Here is a 22,985-nt window from a genome sequence, read left to right as displayed (position 1 = left end):
ATACATGACATGGATTTCCAATTTAAAAGTTCGTCTACAGTCATCCATTCAAAACTTTTAGTGGGAAGAGGTTTGCTCATTGCCCACCCGTATAAATTGTTAGCGTCTAAGTACTGGATGAAGGTTGACTCTTTGCTCGAATCATTAGAATCACCCATGTATTTGTTATTTGAAGTTCCATGTCGGTTTGAAATCATACTGATTCCACCGCGTATTCCTTTTTGAAACATGAGCAGCATGTCAGGATCGCTTAGTAGCTCCAACTCTATTTTGGTCATTTTCAAACAAGCGTCCTAAGACAGTCCAGGAGAAGTGTAATACCAAGCAGGGTCTAATCCATAGTATTCACTGAAAACGTCTCTGAAATTTTCAAAGACATCCGCTAAAATTAAGACATCAGAAACGTTGTACAGATCGTGATAGTCTCTGAACGTTTCACAGCCAAATTCAGTCCAAAACGTTTGAGCATGCGCATAGTGTTCATCTTCTATTTCTTTATCGTTAAGCTTGGAGAAAAACGCTTTTTTCGGAGGCAATTGCCTTTCAGAAAACTTTTTGATCGAGTCCACCCAATCGTAAGGGTAAACTCCTTTTTTTCTTAATAATTCAAACTGCTTTCCAGAGTAATATTTAGCAACGTTTATGCATTGGTCGTTAGTTAGATTTTTAGCCAAACTGTCTAAACTGGAAGACATGAACTTGAAACAGTCAATAAATCGTAATTCTCAACATACTTCACGTGTTTCAACTTTTTTATCTTTCCATTCATCCACTTTAATTTCTTTTGAGAAGCTGATGTATTTTTCTTCGTTGTTTGGGATGCATTTTAATTTTCCAGCCAATTTCTTGACGAACAAATGGCTGTCATAACCAGACAAGTTGTGAAAGACGACTGGGATGAATTTTAGAATTTGATAATCCAAGTTGCATTTTTTATGAGCAGCTCCACGATACTTTCCAGTTAAATGACAGTGGTCTAGTGCTTTGTCGTTACCGAGATCTTCTTCGCAAATGTGACATTCAGTTGCAGCTTTAAAATCCTTTTGCTTTTCATAGGTCATGACAGGCTTTCTTTTAAATTTGCATTTATTTTAAATTTTAATAATGTCTGTATTGAGCCAGTCTATAAATTTTTGAGCAACATCGTCGTCATCGCTTTCCGCCATGTACGTGATGGTTTTCTCTTTATATCCTTCAGGACCTTTGATAAAATAGCAGAAGAAGCTTGGAGTGTGCTTTTGATATTGTCTCGTGTAAGACTCACCATCAGGATATTTATTTTTATCATCAATGGGTTTGATGAAACTTTTAAAGTTGGCATACACCATAAAAAGAACTCTCATCGACCTGTTTTTATTGATAAACTTAATTTTTGTATTGGGTTGTCCGATAAGTTCTTGCCGTTTTTTTAAATTAAAAAATTTGCAATCGAAATGAAATTTTTTAGTATAATGTTTTGTGTTATTCGAAAGCGAATTTTTCGCTTTACAAGAAATTCTTTTTAGTTTTTTTGTTTTGATGCATTTTTGTTAATTTTCAGAGAATTTAAATGGAGTGTCAAGTCGACAAAAACGAGCATTTTCAACACCTTCTTTTTGCGTTTAACCGAGGTGCCAAAGCCACGGAAGCTGCTAGAGAGATTTGTGCCGTATACGGAAAGGGTGCCATAGCCGAAAGAACTGCTCAATACTGGTTTGCGAAGTTCAAAAGTGGAGCTTTCGACCTCAAGGATGCATCTCGTTCCGGGCGACCAAGTGAGTTTGATGAAGAGCGTTTGAATCAACTTCTGCACGAAGACGCGCGTCAAACAACCAGAGAATCGGCAGAGCGTATAGGATCCAATAAATCAACAGTAGCAGAACATCTCTACTCAATGGGAAAGATTCAAAAACTCGGAGCTTGGGTGCCGCACGTATTGAGCGAAAACAATAAAAATCAACGATCCACCAGTTGCCAGTTTGCTTGCTCGTCATGTTTCAACTCATGGACATAAGCAAAGATTTCTTTATCGCATTGTCACTGGTGACGAAAAATTGTGTCTCTACATCAACATGAAACAGCGCAAAGAATGGTTAAGCCCGAAATAACAAGCGACCCCGCGAGCGAAGCAAGCTCTTCATCCACGGAAGACAATATTGCGAGTATGGTGGGACTGGGAAGGCATTATCTACTGGGAATTGCTTGATCGCAACCAAACAGTCAATGCGGAACTTTATGTTCTATAGATGCAACGATTAAACAACGCCATCCAGCAAAAACGACCTGATAGGCAGTATGGCGTTCTTCTGCAACACGGCAATGCCCGTCCCCACATTGCTATTATGACCCAGGAGGCGATTCAAACGCTTGGTTGGGAAGTACTGCTAAATCCTCCATACTCTCCAGAATTAGCGCCATCGGATTTCCACCTCTTCCGATCTCTTTCAAACGCTTTGCGAGGCGTTTCGTTCAATAATGACGTCGAATTACGGGCATTGTTAGAAGAATTTTTCGAATCGAGGCCGGGCGATTTCTACCGAAGAGGAATCGAAAAACTCGTTGAACGTTGGGAGCAAGTCGTAACAAACAACGGAGAATACATTACTGATTAAATTGGTGTTATTTTATGTTAAAACATAAAGTTATATCAAATTTAAAAAAACGGCAAGAACTTATCGGACAACCCAATACCTTTTTTAGGAAGTTCGATTCGGACCGAGCTGTGTTCATAACAGTGAGATTGATGATTGTGAAGCATCTCTTCCTTGTCGTAAGCTTGAAGACAATTTCTGCAAAAATATTTCTTTCTTTTACCTTTTGATACTGATCATCAATAAAATACTTTCTATCTAAATCTAAATCCAAATTAATAAAACGACGATTTCCATTTTCATCATCAAAATATCCAAGTCCTGGTACTCCAACATCATCAAAAGTATTATAGTCCATTTTTTAAATACTGAAATACTTTATTTAACTCAAATTCAATTTTTTTGATTTTCAACAAATTTTCTCAATTTCGAAATTTTTATGAACAATGTCAAGCATATTGAACAACATGGTCATTTTCAGTTTTCAAGAAATTCTTTTCTTCTCCTCGAAATCGTAGTCCAAACGAAGCGCGTACTGGTCAACAGCTCTTCTCTTTTCTCCCTTGCTCAGATTTTTCCACTCTTTATTATGCTCTTTGATTTCTTTTTCCATTTTCGAAAATTTATCTTCTTCGCCTCCCCACAAAAGAGCGTAAAGCCTGTTTCTTTCCTTATCGCTGTAACTTTTTGGAATTTCAAATACATCGTTTTCAGTGACTAAAACAGAAACTGATTCAAAGGCAAGAAACTCCAACTGCTTTTTTTTAGCTTCGTCCGCCTCTTTTGAGCTACACTCCAGAAAAAATGTATTCATTTTTTATTACTTTTGATCTTTTTTAGGTCGTCCCACAGGTCTTTCTTCCATCACGTCTTTCATCCATTCGCTTTTGTCAATCAGATTGTTCTCCACTGCCAGCAGCAACAATGATATTTTGCTTTTAGACGTTTTGAAAATGCCGTTTTCTCTCAGCAGCTTTTTCAAATCCTTTTTTGTATACCTCATTTTTTTAACGCGTAAATATTATTTGCAAAAATCAATAAACAACGTTCATTTTTTTAACATCTGATTTAATCCTGAGCATTTTGTCAGAGATCACGACGGCAAAGGCTTGAGTGCCTGCAGGAATGTAAGCATTAAAGGTGGCCTTTATTTGCGCGTCCAGCACGGTTGATTTTAACCTCTCGGCCTGCTTGCTCACATCAAAAACAAAAAGAGGAGAAATGTATCTGTAATTTGTATCTGCCGGTCATATTGGGTTGAGCCACAATGTCGTCGATTCCATAAAGCCTATTTGTCAAACTTGCACGTATCTCTGTAAACCCTCGAAAATTTGTTGTTTTTAAAGTACAAGTCGTAATCCACGGCAGGATACCTATCGCTGTTTAAAGTGACGTACATGTTTTTAATGTCGCAGTGATCAAAAACGGAAGGATTTCGGTCTTGGCTGCCGTCCCTATTCGTCTGGAATCCAACAATGACGTACCTCGGTCTTTCGCTAGCAGATCTGGCGCTCAGTCTCCAACTGAATGTATTGGCCACGGGCACAGAAATGGTGTCGCACTGTTGGGACTTGAACGATAAAGGCACATCCACTTTGGATTCGATAGCCAAACATGGTGGTGGATTGACCCGGACTGTATATGGTGTCCACCTCTTGATTTGACAAGTGGTAAGAAATCTGGCTAAACAGATGCATGATGCCGTTGTTTGCAAAAGTAACAACATCCGTATCCGCATAAGCCGTTCCGTCTGCTTTTGTCAGTCTCCCTTCGACAAAAAGGTAAGCCTCAGAGGGAAGCGTGAACAAGTCCTGCTGCTCAATGTTGATTCTTATTTCTCCAGTGTTGTTTAAATTGGTGCTGACCGGTTCGTATTCGTGAAATTCGAATCTCTCGATTCCTTCGTCGATCAATGTGTCTTCTGTAAAATTTAAAACTTCGGAATTTGCCATTTTTATATAAAAAAGAAAAAAAATTTCCGCATCTTTGTAAACTTTGCGTCCTTTGCGTCCATTGCGAACTTTGCGAACTTTGCGAACTTTGCAGCCTTTTAGACTATCTTCATGCCATTACCCATTTTAACAAGGTCTTGTATTCTAATAGCACTCTTTTTTGTCAAAGAACTACCCATCATGGAGTATTTTTCAACAAAACCTGGCTCTGCTGGCGCTGTTTTCACCATTCCAGAAATAATGTCTTTGCTTTTCTGAGTAAGAGGAGTTCCAGTTTTAGCATATACCTTTTCAATCGCCTTTTTACCTTTATCGATAGCCACCTCTTTAGCGGTGGCTATGGCTGAAGAAGCCAGCTGTTTTCCCGCAAATTTTGCAGCTGTAATTGCTTCTCTTCCAAGCTCGCTTTTTGCAATCTTAATAGCCAAAGTAGAAGTTGCTTTCGATGCGCTCGACGCGGCCGCTCTTCACATGAAATTTTTAAACGTGTCAAATATACCATTTCCACCAATAACGTGTTTTCTAACATATCTTTTTCTGTAAACGATCATGCTCGTCGCAAATAGCAACAGCCTCGTTTCTAGATCCCGTATTTCCAGCAGCCACGCTTAATTCAAGCTTTTTCTTTATTTCATGCAGCCACGCTTAATTTAAGCTTTTTCACCAACGCATTCGGATCGCTCGGAAGAACAACGACTCCATGCCCTTTTTTAGATTTAAGACTGTTTTAAATAGGAATGATAAATTTATTTTATTTCTCAATCTCTGTAGCTTTTGGTTTGTTCATTCTTGCATCTGGTTTTACGGTTTCACTCTCTATTAAAATTTTTGAATAATTATTCACATCCTCTTCCGTCACGTCAAAATTCTTTGAAATGTTTGCTCTGATAAATTTTATTTCTTCTTGACATCACCTCTTTTACAATTTCAATCGCTTACTCGGGTCTTGTATTTTATAAAAAAGCGTTTTTTAAAATACGTGGAAAAAAATTTTTGAGATCCTTTTTTAAATAGGTTGTTAAACGCTTGATTGGCATCATCTCGACCTTTTTGAATCAAAGACTCTTTGGTCAATTCGTGTATTACATTTTCAGTTTTTGTTCTCATCTCCTCCGTTAAGGCTTTAAATTTTTGAAGCTCCTCCAAAATCAATTGAAACTCTGAATCGCTAATTTTACCGTCCATGAGCGCTTTGGAAATGTGCTCGCTGATCGTGTTCAATTTCGATTCTGCCAAAACTTTTATCTTCTCGTGCTTTTCCGCCATTTTTTTAATGCAATTTTTTTGTTCACTTGACCTCCGACAATAGATAAAAAACCCATTCCAATAGCCACACTTTCACACGCAATCGCTGCTGGACTGACAATAATGGTTGACAAAAGGCCAATTACAACCGCACCCAGAGCAATGCACAAGGCTTGCATCGAATTGTCCACATTGGATATGATTCTAAAAACGCGATGGTACTTTTTACTGAGATGAACTCTCTTTTTCCTTTCGTTGTCCATCTCTTTTTGAATCTCGCTTATTTTCTGAAGGCGGTAATTGTGTCCTTCTTCAAGCGATGTTGCTTGAAGAACATCAGCTTGAGCTGTAGCTGATGTTCTTCAAGCAACATTTTTATTAAGACAAAAAAAATAAATTTATTTTTAAAGAAAATTTACAAAGCACAAACTTTCACTTTTTTTAACAATGACGCCCTTGTCGCTTTTGTTGTAAATATCCATAAAGACCTGATCTACTGGCTCTGAAATCATCAGGCTGTGATTAAAATAATTCAGCTTTAAATTAAGACTATGTCTCAAATTCACCAACGCTATACCCCTTTCAATCCCAAACATAAAAACATTCTTCTGTTTGGAATGTCGAATAAAATTAATATCTCTCTGAGCAAACACCTCGTATCTGTCGCCCACTTTTAATGGTGGATGTTTTAAATACTTGTCAAAAATAATAACGTATTTTTTCCACTATTTCTTTCGATTGTAATGAACTCTTCGCACACACTGCATCTTTTTATTTTAAAAAATTATTTTTAAATCATTTCTTTTTAAGAACACTTACGCGTAAGCATAAGTTAGGCGTAATAATACGCTTGTCCGAGAAGAAGGTAATAACTTCCTGATTGACCTGTTTGCGCGTCGCCAGAGTTAAGCGTGACAACGAGTCTTCTTCCAGCTGCAACGCTTGGGATGGAGTCTGCTTCTGCAAAATTTCTGTAAAACGAAATGGTGGTGGGGGAGCCGATGGAGCCGATGGAGCCGATGGAGTCGATTTGTTGTTAAACGAGGTTAAGTTTGATCCATTCCACGAGGACAAGTAAAAATCTTTCAATCCAGACGAGGAGATGCATTTTCGGAGATGCATTTGCTGTCTCCGTCGTATCCAGGAAAGTGAGTGTAACTGTTTGCACTGTAAGTGGTCCAGGACTGAGGACAGTGCCGTTGCCAGGAGGCAAATTTCCATCGTACATTCTAACTCTGGATTCCCACCAGTTTCCAGACGCACCGATGATGTGTACCTTGATGTATTTCAGAAAAACGCCATTTCCTTTTCCTGTGGTGTTCAGCAAAACATATTAGTTTCCGTAAGTGGTGTTTAAGTATCTGAACGTCCTCGCGTACATTTTAACTGAGGAAAGAAGTGGAGGGATGGTTGTGGATGTGGAAATAAAGGGTTGAATCCAGTAAGTTACTGGATTGTTGAGCAATTGGATGATTATGTTTGTCCTGAACGGCATGTCAAGCGTAAAATATCCACCCAATGAAGTGGTGCTGAAAACGTTGCATCCTTGCAAAGAATTGGAGTAAAACGATCCGCCGAGAGGGGAAAAGAGCAAGTCGCAAGCAAGGGCAGCTCTGTCCACACCAATTCCTTCAGTGGTTGTTGAACAATTCCCAACGTTAATTTCTCCGTCTGTAAATATTCGAATAAAAACATTTCCAGGAACATTTAATCCTCCTGTAACGGTTCCATTAAGAGCCAGCCATAACCTTCTCAGAACTCCAGGACCGTCCTAGTAAGTGAAAACGGTTTTATACGTGGGCGGATTTTATACGTGGTTTTATACGATTTTATACGATTTTATACAATTTTAAAACGATTTTATACGTGGGCGGATCCGTGTACTGAACTTTTGACACTGTGAAAACCTCCTCAGTCGATCTCGGCGTGTACCTTTTTTCAAAATTAGACTTCTTTTTTGTGATCCTCACTTTGTCGCCTATGGAAATTTTGGTTGTTTTGTTTCTGTTTGAGTCTTTCCATACAGGTTCATCCAGACCTTATTTTTATTCTTTTCTTCGCTGGCTTCAGCAGGGGTTATTTTAATGGAAGATTGCTTTGTGTTGTTGTAGCTGCTCACCATTTCATCTAAAACGTCAATGTATTTATTGGTGTTGTTGGCTGAAAAGTATTTAAACATTTTTTCTTTCATCGTTCTATTCCATCGTTCTACGACGCAACTTTTTTCTTCGTTTTCAGTGGAGTATAATTGCACGCCTAGCGCTTTCACATGCTTGTTATAAAATTCTTTTCCTTTGTCCACCCACATTTTGGCGCACTTTTTCTTTTCAAAGATTTTACTCAACGCTTCAGCCACATCAAGACTCGTTTGCTTTTTAAAGGCATGATCCATCCATACTTTGAAAACACATCAATCACCATGAGCAAGTATTTTACTCCGTTGTTGAATTTTGAAAACGATTGCATGTCAACCAATCACCCTTCTTCTTTTAAAATGATGAATCACTGGTTTGTGAAGTTCCTCTGCAAATTTATCCGTCCATTTCAGGTCTTTTTTTTTTTACCAACACCCAATTCGAATTTAGCTTTAGCTTTGATGACCGGCGTAATCATTTTTTTTCGTTGATTTCTTTTTGAGTGGGGTTGGGTATAGAATCCATCTCCTCAAGCATCATCTGATCTGCTAAATTTCTTTCTGTCTGTCATTAAAATACTTGTATGCCTAATCGTGATGGTACGCTGCGTTGTCCACTCGGTCTACTGGTTTGCTCCACTCCTGATACATATCCGTTGAAGTCAGTCTCTTGTCTAAATTCGTTCCTGGACTTGCAAAGTTCATTCCTGGAATATGCATTTCTCCTGGAAATTTCTTCCCACGGAAGCTTAACTTTGCTCGACAGTTTATTCAACGATTCCACCAAATCACCTCCTTTTTTCAAAGAAACAAACTTGCATTTGGTCGTTCCGCAATCGTTACATGTCCCTTTCAACATATTTCGATTATTTTTTGTCATCTCGCTTCTCATATGAATCGTTTCGGTTTCTCTTTTACACTTAACGCAATACATTTTAAATACATAAAGAAATTTTTTTATATATAAAAAATGGAAGTCATTGATTTATCATGGGACATCGGCAAAACCAAAAGAAACAACAACAAAATTTTTCCAAGAAGCATCAGAGGAATTATTGTCGGAAAATCAGGGTGCGGAAAAACAACTTTGCTGCTCAATTTACTGCTCAGGCCGGGATAGCTCGGTTACAATTGATTTCAAGTGTTTGGAAAATCTCTTTTTCAACCTGAATACAAAATACTCAAAAGCTCCTTCGAAAAAAAACTTCCTAAAGAAATCATCCTCGAACTTTTCAACATTCAAAATAAAATTGAAGAATTAAACTCCAGTCCTGAATGCGTCATTGATGAAATCTCTAAAAATTGGGAAGGAAAAACAGATATAGAATGTCAATTCTTTGAAACTGCTGACGACGACCCTGAACCTGAAGATCTCGATTCAACCAAAAACAATTTAATGATCTTTGACGATTTGCAACTAACCAAACAAAACAAATGTGAAAAATACTACATCCGAGGAAGACACTCTAACGTGGACTGGTTTTACCTGGCTCAAAATTATTTCATGCTCCCCAGACAAACCATCAGGGAAAATGCTAATTTTATTTGCCTCTTTCCGCAAGACTCTAAAAACGTCGATCACATTTACAGAGACCATGCCGCTGTTAATATGTCTAAAGAAGAATTTAAAATGTTCTGCAAGTACTGCTGGGCGCAACCTCACGGGTTTGCTGTCATTGACTTGTCCTCCAAAAAGAACCAAGAAAAATACAGAAGCGGATTAAGCGATTTTTATTTTCCAAACGTATGAAAAACATGTCTGGATTTTATTTCATCGTTAAATCGAAAAAAGAAACTTCAACCGTTGAAAGCAGTGTTAATAGAACCTACTTTGACGTACCTATCGATCTTGGCATTGACAAAAAATACGAAATGGCCTTAGTGGGGCTAGAAACTTATCTCAGCTATCCAAACATCACTTCGAAAAATAACGTTTTCAGATTCAGCCCCAACGCTGGCTCAAACAGTTACACCATTTACATTGAAGAAGGAGCTTACGAAATAAATGAAATCAACGATTACCTACAAAAAGAAACGAAAAAACAAGTCGGATCTCTATACAGAGCAGACGGAATCATTCTTGGAACAAGCGATACTACTTCAAGATCTACTCTTACTTTTGGAAAACCTGGAACAAACACGAAATATTGGGTAGATTTTAACGTTAACAACAGCTTTGCCACACTCCTTTAGTTTGATAAAAAAAGAATACACTTACGTTGAAAAAAAAGAAGATCCTATTGACCCTAATAAAGTCACAAGTTTTATCGACTATTACGAATCTGAAAGCATTGTAAAAATTGAAGAACTTGCTGCAATTAGAGTCACCAACGATATTATTGGCTCTTCGTATTTAGATGGAAAAAAGACAAACGATATTTACTCCTTTTATCCAGACGCTCCTCCTGGATACAAAATAAGCAAAAAGCCTTTCCATTTAATCTACTTACCCATTGTCGTAAGCAAAATATCAAGAATTTATGTCAGAGAACGAATATCCTCCGTACAGCAAGATCTATACACAAACAGCGCTGTAGAACGATAAAAAAAAATTTCTTTTGCTAAAAAAATGAGCAATTATCAAAAGATCAAACTAAACATTTCACAAGGACAAGCTGATAAAATTAAAAAAGCTGTTCAAGAAAAAACAAGCGTCAATATAAAACTCACTCATCAAGACCTGGACGGATATCACGTTCTCGCAGTCACACAGTCACAACTCAACAAAATTAAAAAAGCGTACATCGATAAAAAAGGAATCACACTTAAACTCAGCAAAAAACAACTTATACACAACGCAAAAGTTGAAGGAGGATTCATCGGAGCATTACTCCCTTTACTTGGCATGCTCGGAAGCACTATTGCCACAAGGGTTGTACCAGCTCTTGCCACCTGCTGCTTGCAGGTGTTGGATCTTCTGCCGGTTCTGCCACGATTGATAAAATTGCTGGACGAGGAATTGTTTACATGAACAAAAATGGAAAAGGAGTAAAACTCGCTCCTGCTGGATCTTGACTATACTTAACAACGTGGATAAAAAACAAATCCATTCATGGCGATGGACTATTCATTATAAACGGAAAAGGATACGAATTTGTTGGCTCAGGTTTGCTTCTTGGACCCAATTCACCCTTCCAAGCATCCCCTTTTTAGGATCTATTCTCTAAATTCTTTTAAAACGTTTTTAATGTTTTCAAAGAAAATACACTTTAACCACTCCAACTTTACCAGTAGATAAAAACATCAGCGCATTATCACTCTCTACAAAAAATCCAACACACTCGAAAATGTCGCTAAATCTCGAATAGGGATGGCATTTTTACTTATTTTGATGTAAAAAAAAAATTACTTTAAAAAAAAAATTACTTTATATAACTTCGATTAAATTATGAAATATATTTACATTTTAAAGTAATTCCTTTTTTTAAAAAATAACATTATATTACATATAAAATTACTTACATAAAGTTAATTTTAAAAATACGTAACTTTTTAAAAACTTATTAAAAATGCGTTATTTTTTTATTGCAAGTAAAAGTAGTTTACATAAAAGAGTTATTTACTTTTTGTAAATTACTTTTAAAAGTGAGTCGTGTGAAAGTAATTTACTTTAAAAGGTAATTTAGATTTATACTTATACAAATATTTTGTATCGAAATGTAATTTACTTTTTACAAAGTAAATTATTTTTGAAAGTGATCTTACGTAAGTGTAAGATTTTAAAAAAGTCATATTTACTTTAAAAAGTAAGAGAATTCTGCATCGTAATATGAAATCACTTTTATGCGTAAAAGTAACAAAAATTAATAAGGCAACTTAAATAAAAACTATTTCAAAGAAAAATTAGTTACCATTACAAGTAAATGTAAATTTTTATCATTGAAATACTATACTTTACTTAGTAAGTAAGTAAAAAGTAAGTTATTTTATTTACTTTTATCAAGTAACAAAGTCATTTTATGTTGTATTAACATACTGATTGGTAAGAAAAACAGCGTATTAAGGAGAATTGCGTGCTTCTGGGTACTTCTGGGTTATAGTGTTAGGAATTATTCTGCATGTATGCGGACCGTTTTTGTGGCGGGGTTTTGTAAATTGGGGGCAAGTTTAATAAGCATGGTGGGTTGCTTCCTATCCATGCCAATCCTTGACTACCTCACTTTTCCGACAGAACGCACTTTTTCGAAAACTTCCTTTATATTGCGCTTTTTGATCAAACATTATTTTTTTATGGTGATATAACGCATCAGCGTTAATAATCCCTTCCGGCGGCAAAGTAAGATTATGCCGAAACACGAACTCTTTTTGGAGGTGCAAAGAATTGCCGTCCTCCTCCAAAAATATTTTTGCGGGTAGAATGTTTTTGCCTCTGCCTACAGTAGCTTCCGCCTTCCGATTGGCGGCCGCTGCTGGAAATTTTTTTTGGAGGCTGGCGCCAACCAAAAGGTGAAAACCACTGGCGGTTGCCGTCAGAAGTTATTTTTTATGTAAAAAGATGAAAAGGTTGCCTTCAGTGGTTTCCACTTCTTAACTGGCGTCGGCCGCCAAAGGGAAGGGGAGTGGGTGGGGGTGGGCGCAAATTTTCGCTTCCTGTCGCCAGATAAAATGGAAGAAAGTTCAACGTTTGTTTTTACATTATTAAGCAATTTAAAGATTAATTAGTGCAAAATACATTTTTTCAAAAAGTATATTTTTATGCGGAGAGAGAAAACCTCATAATGACAGTAAGCAATTCTGTCGCAAAAAATATTAATTCGAAATTTAGAAAATTATTGTAAAATGCAGACCAATTTAGTCTAACTGTATGAAAAGTCTGAATCAAAAACAAAAAACTAGTCAGTGTTTTAGAAAAAATTACAACTAAAATTTTGACACTTTTAAAGCAAATTAAAAGCCAAATAAGATTTGATTGCTTTTGTTTAAGAATATAATAAAATGTACAATTATGTAAACGAAATCAATCGCTGAAGCAAGAAAAAGGCAGCAATTAACCATATCGCTAAGTCCCATTTGAAACGTATTTGTAAACCCGTAGTATTATAGCCAAATAAATCTTCAAAAAATATCCCTTATTAAGTACAACTTAAAAAAAAATGCTCCTTGTAATAAAAAAACAACCCCATAAATCGCTGGGATGTGGGGAAGCCTAACCACGGCCCTGATTGCAAATGCTAAAATGTTTAGGAACTACATAAATAATATATTTAAAAAAAACAACAACTGATAGTTAAAACAAACGCTATAATGTGTTAAAGTAATCGCACAATTTTTTTAATTTGTCAAATCGCCGAACCCCACATTGGCATTTTTAAAAGACATATTTCATAATAAAATGTATAAAATTTCTTCCACATCATCATAATATAAAAATATGAAATACAAACTAGATAAGTGAAATATAAAAATTATGAAAAATATAAAATACAAACTATATAAGCGAATTACTTCCATTCTGAGTTACATTAAATATCAAACTTTAAAGTAAGTTTAATCATATCTTCTCTTTAAGGAGCATTGAGTAACGTAAGTTTCTTGAGCTCATGTTACATCTTTCTTTTCGATGAATAAAGTTGGCAACACTGAATGAGGATTCTGGCCCTACCGAACTAGCAGGCGAAGTACAAACCACTCTTGCTTTAGAGGCTAACATTGGAATATCTTTTTCATATTTGTACTAAAATTCATCAAATTTCCAATTTTTTTTGCTTTAAAGCGTAATTGATAAAAGACAACTCTTCTTTGATATTTCGCTTTGATTGTGTTTTTTCTATGCATAGATTGACACCGCACAATGCTGCAAGTTTAGCGAATCCATTTTTGTGGTTCACAGACTGTTCAGGTGAATCTTGAAGTTCGAACCGAACATCTGAATCTGTCTCTTCTAAAAATGAAAATGAGTAATAATATTTGCCAATATGCAAATCTTTTTACAAAAGTACTTTAAAAAATTATTTACATAAGTTTAAATATATTTAAATTTAAAAACAAATAATATTTTATAACTAACCACTTCTCGGCTGATTTTGGTCATTATGCAAACAAGTGTTTACAAACGTTGACCTTCGAGGATATTGTCGGAGCATTGTATTCGAAAATGTTTTCAACAGTTTACTTTCTGCTTCCTGATATTCTTTTTCTGTAAGACACTCGTTAGTTCTCGGATCAAAGAAACATCCCAGTAAAGTTTGTAACTTTTGTTTTGGAGATATCTTTTCAATAAAGTATACCTTCATAAACTTGAGAAGACTGCTTCGTAACATGTTTTCTTTCTCGACCAAAGAAGACGATTGCGATAGAAAACATTTAGCTGAAGATTCATTTTCAAGAAAGTTCATTAACGTATTTTGGACAAATTTGGCCGACGAAAGTGTTGGAAAATTTCTAGTAGAGAGAAGTTTAGTTGCTTCAAAGAATGGCGCAAGATTATAGTGTAAAATTTCTAGGAACTTCCAATCTTCTGATAACAAATTTAGTTTCTTGAGTTTACTAACTTGTTTTTCTGTTAACCTATTGATAGTACCAGGATCTATAGTAATTTTATTATAAACATTTTTAGCTTTAATTATCTTACTAATCATTAAAAAAGTTGAGTTCCAAGGTATGTGAAAATCTGACGATAACTTATTTATTTTTAGCCCCTCATTCTTAATCTCATCAAAAACAAATGATTGCAATATTGAAGACCTTTTAACAAGAGCTAAAGTTTATCTTAACCTAAATAAAATGATGGATGAAAAGTTAAATAACTGATTAACAGTTTTATCTGTAGATGCTTCTTCCTCCTCGCTACTTTTATCATCATCCAAGCTCACGTTTTCCGTTTCAAAAGTACACGCAATTTCTACTTGATTGTTTACATCGTACATTTCAAGCTGTTCGTCCGACGATATATTTTCATTAGACTCGATATCGCTTTCATTGTAGTTATTGTAATAAATAAGATCCTCTTCGATATCTGATGTGCCATCTAATAAGCTCTGTGATGGTTTGGCCCACAACTTTATTCCATAATTTCAAACGAGATTTAAGTTATGACAAACGCATGAAAGCTGTAAAGCTATAAATCCCATCGCCTTTTTAATATCTTCCGCGTTGTCTGTTGTTATTGAAATAACTTTAGTATTAATTTCAAGTTTAGTAATTTCTTTTTGCACGAATACTGTAAGTCCACTACTTAATTGTCTTCCGTAAAATCTACGAAAGCAAACTTTATTTGATTTGTATTTAAACTTCTTTTTTAAATAATTCGCTGTTATGCAAAGCCAATAGGATCCAACCCTATTTTTCCACAAATCGGTTGCTAGAGCAATATGGGTAACTGACTTAAGTTTAGCTCTAAGATTGTTCTTGTATTGATAGTATTGCTTTCTCAATCGCTTTGCTATTGTCTTTCGATGAGGCGGTTTGTAAAGTGGTGCAAGAATGTTTAGAAGGCGTTGGATACCAGGTTTATGAAAATCGTTAAAAGGACGGCCATCTTGAATAATGCAATTTATTACGGCTTCATCTATTTCATCTTTGTTATGCATCCCAACTAATTTATCTTGAACGAGTATTTTTTTTTGAGAATTGTAAAGGTACTCAGATTTTTTATGAACATGGAAAATATGTTTACGCAAATTTGGTTCAGGCCCACACACAAGGTTTCCATTCTCCGGGCAAATCAAACAAACATACTGATTTGTGTTGGCAACAAATGAAAATAGGGTCTTAATAGGCAATGCTTTTATTTTACGGACTGATTTCATAACTTGATCATCGTCGGTATCAGAGTTCGAACCTACAGCACAAACAATAGTTTATAAAAATATATTTCAAGTATCAACGCAAATTAAAGACTGATACAAATACATGACTGCACAGCAAGTAATTATTCTGGGTCATTTAATTTCTTTGGCCTTTCTGTTTTCATTCACAAGTTCATCTTAATATTTAAATAAAATATACAAACATACCTGAATATGTAATATCGTCACCAGGGGTCACTACTATAAAACTCATTCCGATCGGAATTCACGACCATTTCATCTGAAACCCGCTGAAATGAGCGGATTGTTACTATAAACATATTTTTTCGGAATTTCCGCTAATTTCAGCGTAAAAACCCAATTAAAGTTTACGCGATCTTTGTGTAGCGGAAATCGTAAATCCGATAATTTGAGCTAGCTTTTTTTTTTAACAGTTTCTTGTTTTGAAAACAAAAACAAAAATCAAACTCAATCTCTAACATTTCTCATTGACAAAATTAGAATAATAAGTTCCGCATTTCATTTTTCACTGTCCACCTCGACAACAGATAATCAACAGTGGATAAGAAATTTAAAATATTAATTTGGGCACGAACAAATTTCTTACTTTTTTCAGACCAAACTCTATTTTCATATGAATTTCTCCACAAATATCAAACACCAAGTTAATCATTGAATATTAATTGCAAAAACAGAGACTATTAAGGTTAGTGTCACTAATAATGAAAGAAACTGCTTTGCCAATTACAAATACTTTTATCTAGATTTCTTAATATTGCAGTAGAACACACTGAATTTGAATATAAAAACTCAGAATTTAATTCTAGAATAGTTGTACTATATTCTATAGAACTATTTGAGTCTAATGTCAAAAACAATCTCATCCAGTGGTATTAGCTTTTGACTCCCCATACTACTTTTGTTAGAATCTGTCACCTTCTTTGTAGTCACTTGTTTGATGTTGTCCCAGAAGTCCTACATAGTTAAATAATACATTTTAAGTTTGCAACATTTTACAACATTGATTACATCCTATACTATGATATTGCATTGTTGCAGTATTTTGCACCATCTAGGAACCATATACACCTTGGGCAATAGGTCACTTTTACTATATTAAAATATTGTCAGGTAACTAAAACTGATGCCTGGCAATTTTTATTTTAGTAAAAATGACACAAATTTTCCAACTTACAAAATGTGTAAATGGCATCTAGGGGTCAACATAGACAGGTGATACTAAAGCAATACTTTTTATAAAGTAAGATTATCAAGGATATGATAACCACTGACTTTTTCTCTCCTACAAAACTTACACTAAATGATTAAAAAGAGAACTAAACTTTTCATGAGACAACAAATAAATTTGTTCGATTGGTCAGAGCAAGCTTGATTATTACTTTAATTTCTCCTAAAAAAATTTAAATAAATGGAATCGAATTGTTCAATTTTAGTTTGCTAGAACAACTTTTAGGATGTTTTTTGATGCTTTTTAAAGGTATTTATTGTTATTTATAGAGTAGAAGTGGCGAAGGCTTCCTTTTAAGGGTTTATAATAGGTTGCATTCAGGACCAATACATTTTGTCTGGTCAAAATGGATCCTGCTTCTAACAAACCAAACTAACATCTCATGTGAATAAAACTTGGTAATCTAATTTTAAACTAGGTTTAGAATACTTTGGGAAATGTAAGAAATTATTACATGCCTCAGGTAGTAGATGTTTGGAATAGGGAGTCCATTTGCAACTGCTTTAGAAAAGATAGCCTCAGATGCCCAGGTTTTTTTCAAGATTGTTAACCTTTGGTGTTTTTGAGCCATCTGTGACTTTCCACCAAATCTTCTCATTAAAACATCTTTGAATTGTTTAATCCAGTCTGCCAAATCAATGACACTCGAGCTATGTAGGCGTCTTTTTTCTGTCCCCTTGGATAAAAAACATTAAAGCACATTAAATATAATGAACTATGTGTGAGAATAGTATTATGTATAGGGTCAACATAAACAGGCAACAATAACAATAAAGAACAACTTTGATGTAATGTGATGAAAATTTTTTTAACATGACATAATAATTCCACTACTTTAAAATTACTGTTTAATTGTGGCTGTGTGCCTGTCTTTGTTATGCCTTAGAAAAAAAAAATTTTTTTATTGGAAGTTCTATGACATATAATTATTACCTTTGTGGTATGTCTATAACATAGGAAAATTACAGTGAAAAAATTACTTATAACTATTTAAGGTGGTCCACCCCAATTCAAATGAATTTCTTTAATATTGACTTTATATTTTTCAATTTAGTCTATTTATGTTGTTTTTTACTAAAAAAGAGTATTAAAAAAAAAAAAAAAAAAAAAATCTTACAATTTGCCTCATTTATTCAACATTTTCCCTGTTTTGGTGTGTTTTTTTAAAAAAAAGATTTCTCAGGAAGTAAATGACCCTTTTTAATGCCCTTTGGTATTTCAGCTACTAACATGTTTACTCAGGTACCCTAGCAGTTTTATCTATTTAACTGGAATATTTCAAAAGTTATAGGCATTGCCATAATGGTTCCTTGTTTTATCGTGAAGGTCTCACTGTTTGATGACCAAAAACACAAACTTAAAAAAAAGCAAAAATAAATATTCTGCTACCAGTCCTCTTCCAATATATTTTAAACAAACTGGAAAAATTTCAAAGAAAAAGAATAAGCTAATCAGGAGATATCTTTTTTTAACTTTATTTGATTCGCTAAAAAGCTAATGTGGAGAAAATCACAAAACAAAAATAAAATCTTATTTAAAAAGCTCCAGATTCATAAAATGATACAGGTTCTTCTTCTGCTTCTTTATCTAAGAACCCTTTTTTAATTCCTCTTAATTTTTGCCTTCTAACTTTGCATTTATTGGTGGATTTATAATTTCCTTTTGATATACGTAATGCATCATGTAATTTAGAAGCATCAATCATAAACCTCCCAGTGTTAACACCTAAAATTTTAAACACTTCTAAAACTCCTTGAAAACCATCATTAAACGAAATAATAGCTGAATTTAAAGATAGTTCTAAAGACCTTTTACTAACATATATATCTTTTGGGCATCTTTTCCATATAACACTATTCAAGCTTTCATTATTATTCTGTGTTTGACCATGAAGACACTTTTTTAGTAAATCTTGATTAGATAGATCTTTAAATATAGGAATTAAAACTTTGTGAATAGCTAATGGAAGGCTCAATTTCTTTTGATATTTAGATAAGTTAGTTAGTTTATCAGACTGCCACAAGCACCAGCTTGTTTTTGTCCTTGGGCAAAATTGATGGCGGACGTTTTCATCCTCAATGTCAGAGTTATGAAAAAGCACAGCCCATACGGATTTCTGCACATTGTAGAGATTGTCAACATTTTGTCGTATGGCCATGCCATAATAGTTTTGAAACAAATTTATTGCTTTGTCTGTGATGTTACCTTTGCCACTTAGACTAATTTGACCAAGTTTAATATCAATAAGTTTTTTCCCTTTTTAACTTTGACGCAAGTTACGAAGACGAGTTCCCATTCGTTTTTGAACGTGACCAACACATTCTAGTTTCTCAATACTTATATTGCCATAGGGTTTTGAGGAAACAACATCAGTAAATGAAGAGGTATCACCATCCCCAATATATGAAGTGTACCTTAAATTATTCTTCATTATCGATCGAGAAAATAATATCACCGCCCCACATGATTCCATTGCTCCAGATGATTTTTCATGATTAGCATCACATACATGATTTAAACTCCAATGAAGATATCCAGGATTAAGGGTTTTTGTTTTCCAGTACAAACAACCTCTGCATTTTTTTGAAAGAACAATGGCATCTAAGCACTTTCCATTCTCTTTTGAAATTATGGTTACAATACCATTTAGTGATTGATGTCCACGCTTTTGCCAGGTACCATCAACAGATACCTGACAATTTATAGGTTCATTATGATCAACACAAAGATTCATTCTGGTCTGGAATGCAGCTCTAGTAGTACTTTGAATAGCAACAGTCTCATATGCTTTGTATAATTTGTTAGTCAAATAGTTAAAGTTTTTTGGCGTCATAGGAGGTGGCATATTCATCAATGCTGCAAAAGTACGCAAAGATTCATAACCTTTGCCAAGTTCTCTAAAAGCTACAATGGCATTAAAATTTACAGCTGCAACAGGTTTTCCTGGAGAGGTTAAGATTTTTTTATAACTTTAAAGAGATGTATCATACTTTGATATATATTCACATGTATCACATGATAACTGTAACTCGTATGAGAACCCATTTTTGTTTTGTAAATTGTTTTTTAGTAACAGCTTTCCATCATTTGAACAACACTCTTTACATATACAATTATTAAACATTGTTTTTAAAACTTTAAAGTTTATTATAATATTGTAATTATCCTCATCAAGCTCATTTTCTACATCGTTAAAGTCAACATTTTGTTGCAACTTTTTTTCACTTGCACTTCCTTTTTTGTTTTCAAAACTATGTATGCTTTGATTCCTAACATGTTGGTTACCTCGAAATATTCTTTTTTTAACATATTTAGTAGATCTTGGCATTTTTTTGAAGAACTTACAATTTTTACTTCTATTTAAAATTAAACTTTAAATGTCTGTACTGCTGTTGTCACTTTATATACCACTTTACAGTAAATGCACATCGCGATAGGCTTTTAAAATATAGCCAAAGTTATCAAAAACTCATGTAAGACTAAACATTTTTATTTTTGTTATGTATTTATTGATTCTTGAAATGCTAATTTTATAATACTCTTTGAAAAATGGTTGCTATGGGCGTTGTTAGGTAAATAAAATATATCTATCCTATTAAAGAAATCAATTAGACCTACTAATATACTAATTCAACTAAAAAAAGTGCTCTAATTATGTTCTACAATAACTGAAATTAAAAAAAATCACTTAAAAAAAAAACTCAAAAAAATGTAAAAAGTACGTTTTGAATTGGGGTGGACCACCTTAATGGTTTTAATCGTTTAATAAAACATTGATTAGCTGGCCTTGTAAATTGATAAAGAACGTCTTAAAACTCCTAAAACATATGAACGTAGGACTGTGGTAGTTGCACAGAAAGATTTATAATTGGAGATAAGTATAATGTATATTTAAGATAAGGATATTGGGTTTACTTACATTTCTTTTTTGAAACTTGTTTTTCTTGTGGCATTTAGTTGAAAGTTTGCACAACTATCTATAATATAAACAGAACAAAATGGAAAAAAACAATGGATTAACTAGATAATATCTTTTTGGTTTTCATGAATCCGCTAATATTTTCGTCGGAAAGTTTTTACGATACGAAAAAAAATGTTTATAGTAGAGGCAATTAGGGATTATCGGGTTTACGCCAATTTTGTCGAATCCGATGAAATTCATCGGGTTTACGATTTTTTAAGTTCCGATCGGAATGAGTTTTATAGTAGTGACCCCAGGTAGACGTCTTGCTTCAACAGTTGGCGTGTTTGTTTCAGATAAAGACAAACATTTCTGGCGATGTATGTTGATAAAGTCTTGCGTTCCAAATAACGGTCTTTTAGATAATTTTCTTTTTTTGTCTTCTTTTCCACTCATTGTTATCGAAAAAATTAAACAAAATTAATATGGTGCTTGCCTTGTTTACGAGAAGTCTCAGATTCAAATCGTAAATAAAGACCCTGATAGTAATTTAATTTAATTAGTTTCCTCAATCATTTTTATGTTTTTGAAGTCCTATACAGAATTGTTGGATTTATGGAGCATAAGGTAATTAAACGATCGAAAACGAGTTTGTAACATAATTAAAGAAAAAGAAGAACATGTGAAAAAATTTTGATATTTGAAGTTCGCCTAAGGAATGATTTGAGAATAGGGGCATTCCACGTCAAGTGGAACCACCCATCCGACATCACCGACTCGGATTTCGATGAAAATTGGCTCACATGTTAGGCATATGGACAGAAGAAAAACGTGTAAATTTTTTTGACTTAAGTCAATTATTTCCTGAGATATGACCTTTCAAAGTTTTGACCTTTTCACTTGACCATGGTTATTTAAAATGTCATAACTTTTTTTCTATTATACTTAGGAAGTTGATTTTGGTGGCAAACAGAAGCTCTTGCATAGACGAACAACTTTGTGTTTATACAAAAAAGTGATTAGTTCAATAAAAAAAAAAGTTATTGGTCATTTGGTCATTTGACCTTTGACCCTGGTCGATGGCAAAGGTCAAAAGTCATAATTTTTTTTTTACACATTGCTTTTTCTATTGTGGATGTTCCATGAAAAAATCTTTTTGGGATTCCCATAAACAGCTTTGGGATTAACGTTAAAGTATAAGTAGGTTCTAAAAGTTTAATATTTAAATACCTTATAATTATACAGTATTTCAAAGTAATTTATTGAACGTAGACCCTAAGTTATGTAATAGCTACCATATACCAAATATACTATAATTTGGTTATACTTGGCCTATATATATATATATATATATATATATATATATATATATATATATATATATATATATATATATATATATATATATATATATATATATATATATATATATTCTTGAAATGTAACAAAAATGCCTTATTTAGCAGTTTTAACTACATGTCAGTACAGTACTGAATGCAGTATGATATTTACACCATAACCATTGCAATACATGTTTGCTAATAATAAATTAAAAAAAGCTATAATAGTTAACGATTATGCAAGTTAAGTGCTTTGATTGCTCTCTCAGACTCTTTAGAAGTAATAAAGTATGACCGACCAGTTGTAGTTTTGGGTTCGACTGCTAGCAAAAGATCATTCAAATCAACAGTAAAAATATCAGGAGGATCTCTGAAGGAGAAAAGTTGACTTGGACCATGAGGGTGAAGAAAGTTCATGGTTACTTCTCTTTTTTCTGGATTACTCTTCAACACACAACCTATCCACCAATGTTTATCATACTTTACAACCATGTAACCAGTAATTGAACTGAAGTTGAGCTGGCTAACTTTCTGTGACGTAATTTTTTCAATTCTAGACACAGAACTGGAACTATAATCTTGTACTTGAAGTTCATTCGTGGATAATGGTTTAAAGCAATGAAGTTTTTGGGTACCAGGAATCGTTTTAGCATTTGAAAATCTTTCCTTCAATATTGTGGATTCGATTTGCCAATCATTTGCAGTGAGGTATTCAAAGGAAATCCCATGGATATTTTCTTTAGCAAAAGTATATAATTGATAAGTGGTCATTATTTGGTCATGGTATGGACGTTTTAAGCTTGCTTTTGCTGCTTCACGTTTAACAGTTCCTCCAACTCCATCACA

General features: G+C 34.1%; 2 protein-coding genes and 3 pseudogenes across 4 annotated transcripts in view; 1 reads left to right on the top strand and 4 right to left on the bottom strand.

Moving 5' to 3' along the window:
* LOC149886089 (uncharacterized) overlaps positions 1 to 22,985 on the bottom strand; it is a 282,044-nt gene that overhangs the window by 226,902 nt on the left and 32,157 nt on the right. The gene's annotated exons all lie outside the window — the stretch shown is intronic.
* LOC145200784 (histone-lysine N-methyltransferase SETMAR pseudogene) lies at positions 1,550 to 1,993 on the top strand (annotated as a pseudogene).
* On the bottom strand, positions 13,222 to 21,002 carry LOC149886095 (uncharacterized). 3 transcript variants are annotated; one of them, XM_090092487.1, is made up of 5 exons: positions 20,818 to 20,969; positions 17,357 to 17,574; positions 16,257 to 16,624; positions 13,909 to 15,681; positions 13,222 to 13,782 (listed from the first exon to the last, which is right to left on the bottom strand). In XM_090092487.1, the coding sequence occupies exons 4-5, from the start codon at positions 14,477 to 14,479 to the stop codon at positions 13,586 to 13,588; spliced, it is 768 nt and encodes a 255-aa protein (XP_089948613.1). In that variant the 5' UTR covers positions 14,480 to 15,681; positions 16,257 to 16,624; positions 17,357 to 17,574; positions 20,818 to 20,969; the 3' UTR covers positions 13,222 to 13,585. The 3 variants fall into 3 exon arrangements, with proteins under 3 accessions (XP_089948613.1, XP_089948611.1, XP_089948612.1); XM_090092485.1 differs by having other exon boundaries at positions 13,909 to 16,624; positions 20,818 to 21,002; XM_090092486.1 differs by lacking the exon at positions 16,257 to 16,624 and having other exon boundaries at positions 20,818 to 20,976.
* On the bottom strand, positions 14,606 to 15,902 carry LOC149886097 (uncharacterized; annotated as a pseudogene).
* On the bottom strand, positions 17,950 to 20,687 carry LOC149886096 (uncharacterized; annotated as a pseudogene).

This window comes from Hydra viridissima, unplaced genomic scaffold (assembly GCF_058129835.1).
Source record: "Hydra viridissima isolate aposymbiotic clone 2 unplaced genomic scaffold, HvirCarnegie_v1 scaffold_7, whole genome shotgun sequence".
Classification (NCBI taxonomy): Eukaryota; Metazoa; Cnidaria; class Hydrozoa; order Anthoathecata; family Hydridae; genus Hydra; species Hydra viridissima.
Note: the sequence above shows the minus strand (reverse complement) of the source record. Positions and strands in the feature narration are given on the sequence as shown.